General features: G+C 39.2%; 1 protein-coding gene across 1 annotated transcript in view; it reads right to left on the minus strand.

Moving 5' to 3' along the window:
* Positions 1-456: 456 nt before the first annotated feature.
* The window catches only part of Ptgs2 (prostaglandin-endoperoxide synthase 2 (prostaglandin G/H synthase and cyclooxygenase)), a gene marked incomplete in the record, with an annotated part of 8,272 nt that continues 1,385 nt past the window's right edge, over positions 457-7,343 (minus strand). Inside the window, 8 exon segments of the mRNA XM_005375091.2 lie at positions 457-2,823; positions 2,967-3,114; positions 3,798-4,084; positions 4,288-4,534; positions 4,652-4,735; positions 5,496-5,677; positions 6,002-6,145; positions 7,136-7,279. Coding sequence (XP_005375148.2) covers positions 2,414-2,823; positions 2,967-3,114; positions 3,798-4,084; positions 4,288-4,534; positions 4,652-4,735; positions 5,496-5,677; positions 6,002-6,145; positions 7,136-7,279 — 1,646 coding nt within the window.

Below are 7,343 nucleotides of genomic sequence, written 5' to 3' on the forward strand. Positions count from 1 at the left end.
AAATCAAAGAATTTTAGGAATAAGGAAGGTTAAGGGAAGAATTTGAGGCAAAGAAAGCTTCTGTCCAAGAAAGGGACAGAAGGAGGCCTGAGCAGGTTGCCGCCATGGTTTTATTTTGAAAATTGTGCTTCAGAGAAATCATACACATGCAGCGATATAGAAACAGTCAAACTTTATTTTCAGAAACGATTTTTAAGTCTTAAATAGTATAAAAATAGACGTTTGTTTCAAGACATATTTGACATAAGTACACATTTGTTTGAGGCACTGAGACATTCACATATATAACCTGAATTTCCAGCAGTCAGCAGGTTGATGTTAGTAATAATTGCTTTCTTTTTGTCCAGAAATAAAATAAAGCCAGGCATGGTGGCTCACGCCTATAATCCCAGCACGCAGGAAGCTGAGGTGGGTGGACTGCCAAGAGTTAAGTCCAGCCTGGGCTACATAGTGAATTCAAAAGCAGCCTGAACTACGTAGTAAGACTATCTCCAAAAAAACTCAAACAAAAAACAGAGTGAACTGTTTTTTTCATAGCTTTTGTAATATTGACTATTTAACTTTAAATCTTTCATAAAATCTTAAAGTATTTTCCTGAGTCATTTCTCTTTAGTAATTACCTTTTCTACTAAGAGACATTCAGTTATTTACACAAATATTGATGTTATCTGTGGTCAGTACTCAATTCAAGAGGATTATTCTTAATAAATGAACAAAAAGTCAGTCTTTATGGCATACTCAGGTTAGACAATGTCCTACGTGTAACATAGGTAAATCCTAAAGACATCAGTTCTAACAATCAATATACCACAATCAGTTTCCTAAAACTTTGTGAATAAATCTTAAATCATTTCTTTTGATCTTACACAATTCAGAGAGGTAATCATGAAAAAGATATATTGATTCTGGCATAATAAAATGATTTAAGGCTTAAATATTAATAATGTCCTACTAAAACATAAATAATAACACTCAATAAATTATAGTAATGTACAGTACCATAAATTGTCAGCTGACAATGAGATGCAAAAAACTATTACTTTGCTTTTATTATTGCTCAGGACTACTCAGTAATTGTTTGCTTCTATTTTCAAATAAGAGGCAGGGTGTTCATTAGAACCGGAATGACTTTCTCCCTGGCCAAAATATTCTACAGTTGTTCTAAGGTACCAGCCTCTTTGTAGGGTCCTTGATTATAGTTGAAGTTATAAAGATAAAATTCTCTCCCTTGATTTAAAATAGGTGAATTTTTAAAAAGGGACTTTGTTTTCTTTCATTCTTCCTAAGGAGCTGAACAGTAGTCCTGAGCTGAGGTTTGCCTGAAAATGTGCAAAAGTTCAAGTACGAAAATATTAAGACTTCAAAGACTGAGCAGTTCTGATCTTAAAAATCAGGATTTCTTCTAACAAAATGGCTACTAGAAAAAGCAGCATGAAGGTAGTCTGGTTTTATTTCAAAAGCAATATTTAATTGACTTTAGATAAAATATAAGAAATGGATTTAAGCATTTTGAAGAGACTTTTTATAAGGCCATTGCTACATACTCTTTGCACTGTGATATGGACATTAATTCATACTGTTTATAAGAAAATCTATGAGAATGAAATATCCAAGTGCATCTCAGCAATTCATTGACTTTTTGGGGGATGGGAGTCTACTATGTAGTCCAGAATGTCCTCGGACTCGTGGCGATCCTCCCACCTCAGCCTCTCAAATGCTAGGATTACAAGCACGTGCCACTATGCCTGGCAGTTCATTGACTACACAGCAAAATCTGCCAAGTGCCAGACCTAAGGCACACGAGGCTATCATAGTCTCTTTCAAGTCTTTAAACCCAAATCTGAACTTGGATTTCTTCAGTTTTTAATTTAATATAGGATCTTTTGCCTTTATAGATTTTACTTCTCAGTAGTCACGTGATATAAAATATTCTGCAAATTTCGTTTCAAGGCTGCTTTAAAAAAATACAAAACGATTGGCAGTGTAGGCTTTAAACATTCATTACCATCAAATGTCCAACATTTCTTTAAAAAATTCCAGCCTTGGCTGTTTCTAAGGCATTGGACATAACAAGTAGAAATGTGCAGCATTGTGCTGTGGAGTCACAGCAGTAAAGTGTTCAGACATCTTTGCTTTCATTGTATTATAATATAAATTGAAATTCAAGTAAAAAGATGTCAAAACTCATTTCATTGGTTTATACAAAAGATTGAAAACTATTTTCTACTTCAGTTTGAAACATACTCCTTTAAAGTAGTGTCACAAGAGACTTTACAAGTATGACCCTTTTCATGGCAACACATGTACTACCTTCTGTTACGGAAGATGTTTAAGTAACATAAGGCACTTCATATAAATATTAAATAAGTTAAAAAATGGTTCTTATAAATAAATAAATATGCTTGACTGCCTCCTACAGCTCAGTTGAACGGCCTTTTAGCAGGACGGCGCGATTGAGGTCTTCCAGCCTGGAGGGGGAAGCGCTCGAGTTAATGGTAACCGTTTTGGCGAGCTGTGGATCTGGGACACTGAACGCAGTGTAAGGACAGCCCTTCACGTTGTTGCAGATGAGAGACTGAATGGAGGCGGTGTTGATGATCTCAAAACCCACGTCTCCGCCAAAAGTACTCGGCTTCCAGTAATGCGGCGAACATATGGGGTTACCCATGAGTCCTTTCAAGGAGAAGGGCGCGCCCATCTCCACCATGGTCTCACCGAAGATGGCGTCTGGGCGAGGCTTTTCCACCAGAAGGCCGGGATACAGCTCCACAGCATCAATGTCACCATAGAGGGCTTCCAGCTCTGCAGCCATTTCCTTCTCTCCTGGAAAGGTGGAGACAGAAACACAACCAATGTCAAACGTTACAAGAGAACATATTCCTATTTCCTCCCTTAACTTGCTTTCTACTCCTTTGTCAGCATTCGACCCTTGATGCCTTCAGAAGTATATAGAAGCTGACTCTCACCTGTAAGGTCCTCAAATGATGTGTAGGCCCTCATCGAGAAGCGCTTGCGGTACTCATTCATAGACCGGTATTTCATCTTTCTGCTGTGCTCAATTGACGCCTTTGCGACCTTTTGCACTCCAAGTGGGACATTCCTACCACCAGCGACCTGTGGAAAATCAAAGTTTAAAGCAAAGTTGTTAGGCATATTTACTCTTTTTAATATCATTCTCTACATACAAAAAAGATGAGAGACCTAAACTCTTTGTACCATGGGCAGATTGTTTACATATATTTCAACAGATGTACTTAAGATTCAATGTGTGCTGGGGACATAGCTTAGTGGTACAAGAGCCTGCCTGGCAAGTGCAAGGTACTGAGTTCGATTCCCAGTACCAAAAAAAAAAAAAAAAGATTCAATGGGACACTGATCTAGAAACAATTTTGTCTTTTAAAATTATAAAACGTCAAAGTGATCTTCAATTCTGAAATTAAGTATTTCTATTACGTGTTATTTCTACAATAAGAGTATATATATCTTCCGAAAATACCTCCTTTCAAGCAATGTATCTATCGTTATTTGCTTGACAACTATAAACCCAAACATTAAGACTTTTGAAAAAAACTTTTAGGCTTCTTGTTTTAAGAAATTAACTAAGCAGGGGGCTGGGGATTTAGCTCAGCGGCAAAAGCGCCTGCCTGGCAAGCGCAAAGTCGTGAGTTCGGTTCCCGGTAACGGAGAAAAAAAAAAAAATTAACTAAGCAAAGTAATGGATTATAAGAAAAATAACTTCTGTAGTAGGAATTCTGAGTGACCCGATTTCTGATTTACCATTCAGCAATAATCCTTACCCTGCCAGCAATTTGCTTGGTGAACGATTCCACAAATGTGGTAAGTCCATGTTCCACTAATATAGAGTTGTTGTAGAGAAACTGCTGAAAGTTATACTCCTGGTCATCGATCTGAAAGGTGTCAGGCACCAGGGGATGCCAGTGATAGAGTGTGTTAAACTCAGAAGCAATGCGGTTCTGGTACTGGAATTGTTGGTTGAAGAGCAGTTCTGGGTCAAACTTCAGTTTGAAGTGATATCCGCTCAATTGCTGTACATAGTCTTCAATCACGATCTTAATAGTTTCTCCTAGTCACACACAAAAGAGAAATAAAAACTTCAAACTTCCTGATCATAAACTTTCTATCAGTGAAAATTCGCTTGCTGAACCATGACTGTGGAGTCAGTAGCCTATTTTCTTGCTCACAATTCTTCCCGAGTTAGTCAAAACAGGGAAGGTAGAAAATTAGTTTTCTTTAGGGGAGACAGTTTTATTTCTGTTATTTTCTCACCTATCAGTATTAGCCTGGTTGTCTGGAATAAGCGCTCATCGTCCCACTCTGGATGTTCCTGCTTCAGCACGTCGCACACTCTGTTATGCTCCCGCAGCCAGATGGTGGCGTACATCATCAGACCCGGCACCAGGCCAAAGAGCTGCTGGCCTACAGCAAAACGCGCCTGCTCAGGGATGTGGGGCGGGTAGATCATGTCTGCTTGAGTATCCTTAACTGTGGGAGGGTACATCTCTCCATGAATTATCTAAAAAAAAAAAAAAAAAAGTTAAACCACAAAGGTTAAAAATGTTTCATCACTAGATTCTAAAATCTCAGAATAGTCCAGTAAGTTCTAAGTAATTCGCAATTAAAGGGAACATACCTGATATTTCATTTTTCCATCCTTGAAAAGGCGTAGTTTATGCTGTCTATCCAGTGTTTCCCCATAAACGTGGCTTAAGTCCACCTAGAAAGTTATGGAAAATTCTCAGTTTGTATATTCAATAATCTCAGAAAGTGTCTTAATATATTTAATCGTTAAATTATAATGACTCAGCTTTCTCTAAATTTTCAACAAAACAATTTTTATAGCCACAAAATCCTGTTTATCTACCAAAGCTATAAGCCTTTGTGTTTAAATTATTCATATCCCATATAGCCCATAAGTATATCATACTTCACTATAATCTCATGGTATTTCTAAAAAAGGCATTAGAAGCTGGATGTAGGGACAGTCCTTTATTCTAATACTCAGGAAGCTGAGGCAAGAGGATCACAGCAAGTTTGAGGTCAATCTGTGCTACATAGTGAGTGCAAGTCCAGTGTGAACTACATAGTGAGACCATATCTCCAAAAAAAAAACCCCAAAACAAAAAACTACAAAAGTATTAGAAGTATCTTATTGGTTTCAAATTATAGATTGAAGCTATGTTACTGAAATTGAAGCAATAGTGCTGTAAAAATCTCACATTTAAAGCCACATAATCATTGTGCGGAGGTTTTCGAAGCTTTAATGTTTTGCAGTGCTAGAGTTATAAACAAGGAAAAACTACAAATAAACTCTACGCATGCATATATTTCTATGTCTATATTTGTTAAACTAATTACAATGGAAAACCTACTAAGGCTTTTGTAGACGTAATTTAATGAACGTAAATTTTTGGTAGGGCAAAAACTAAATCACTTCACTAGCACTGGCTGTGATTCTGACGTTAACTCTGGCTTACCCCATGGCCCAGGCCTGTGGTGAAAGCTGGCCCTCGTTTCTGATCTGTCTTGAAGAACTGATGGGTGAAGTGCTGGGCAAAGAAAGTGAACATCATATTTGTGCCTTGGGGGTCAGGGATGAACTTCCTTCTCAGAAGAACCTTTTCCAGAACCATGTTTGAATCAGGCAGCTGCTTCTTCCCTGAAAAATAAGACTAAGTTTAAAATCCATCTCTGTTCCAGGAAGCAGGCCACGGCATTCATCACTTCCAGGGTTAATGCGGTCCTGGGGAGGAACCTGATAAATGACAGTACTGTAACAGTGGGGGGGTCACCATCTTATTAAATGGTTATATCTCCTTTATCACTACTTCAAATTTTAATGAGATGCTTTTATGGGATAGTGTTTGTATTTGCATTTATAAATATTCATAAAGGGAAAGAACTATGCTCTTGTTAAATAGTTTAAGGTCAAATTTTCTTCCAGTAGGAGTTTCAACATGGCCAACCGTTTCTTCTCACTCACCTTTCACACCCACGGGGGTGGGGCAGTCATCAGGCACAGGGGGGAGTGCTCGGGTGTAGTAGGAGAGGTTCGAGTAGGATTCCCAGCTTTTGTAGTCATAATCCCCATTGTAAGTTGGCGGACTGTCGACCAGATGTGATCTGGCTGAAATTTGAGGAAAAAAATGGTTTTACTGGTCCTTCTACGCAGCACAAATCATTGAGTATTTTCATTGTAAACTGGTCAGTGGCACAAACATTGAATTTAATTCAACATACTCTCTCAGCCAACCTTGGTAGGGCATGGCTTTAATTTTTAGTTTGGTTAGGCTGAGAAAGGAGGATCAGCCGGGCGCAGCAGCACACGCCTATAATCCCAGCACTCGGGAGGCTGAGGCAGGAGGATCCTTGGGAGTTCGAGACCAGCCTGGGATACAAACTGAGCACAAGGCCAGTCGCAACTGCATAAGGAGACCCTGTCTCAAGACAAAAAGTCATTATCTTGCTGCTTAATCCCACACTGAGTAAATAAAGGTCACTGGGTGGGTGCAGAATCCCAACACCCTGGGAAGCTGAGACAGGAGGACTGTAAATTCTATCAAGATCTTGTCTCAAAAAACAAAGCAACTGGGGATGTGGCTCATAAATGGACCACACTTCCTCCTCAAACTTGGCCATAACACTGATGGTTAGAACTGTGCAGGGTTGTGAATTATGACCATGGGACAGAAGAACTACATAAATTAAGATGAAATGTCATTATTTTTGACCTTTAAAATAGAGGGCATGCTAAAAATGGTATATTAAAATTTGATAAGTTTAGAAATCTTTTTGGAGGCTGAGTGTGGTGGCCCAGGCCTGTAATACAGGACTTAGGAGAGGCCACCCTAGGTTAATGAGTTCAGCACCAACTTGAACTACCTACATAGTGAGACCCTGTCTCAAAAAATTGGAGGAGAAGAAATTTTTCATCTTTTTGAGACAGGGTCTCGCTATGCAGTTCAGGCTGACTTTGAGCTCACTTTGTAGCCCAGGCCCGTCTTGAACTCGCAAGGATCCTCCCGTCTCAGCCTCCCCACTGCTGGAATTATAGGTGTGAGCCACCACGCCCAGCAATATAAGAAACTGAAAACCTTGGAGAAAGCCTTGTACTCACACGTCAGCACGTATCTCATGATGGCATTTCGCAGGAAGGGGATGTTGTTGACAATGTTCCAGACTCCCTTGAAGTGAGTAAGTATGTAGTGCACGGTGTTCGGGGTGGGCTTCAGCAGTAGCTTTATTCTTGTTAGAAATTCAGCTGTAAGAGGGGGGAAAAGTAGTTAATGGGGCTTGTCACAAAGACACATCTCTTGGAATGTTGA

Source organism: Chinchilla lanigera, unplaced genomic scaffold, assembly GCF_000276665.1.
Source record: "Chinchilla lanigera isolate Chin_1 unplaced genomic scaffold, ChiLan1.0 scaffold00005, whole genome shotgun sequence".
Lineage (NCBI taxonomy): Eukaryota > Metazoa > Chordata > Mammalia > Rodentia > Chinchillidae > Chinchilla > Chinchilla lanigera.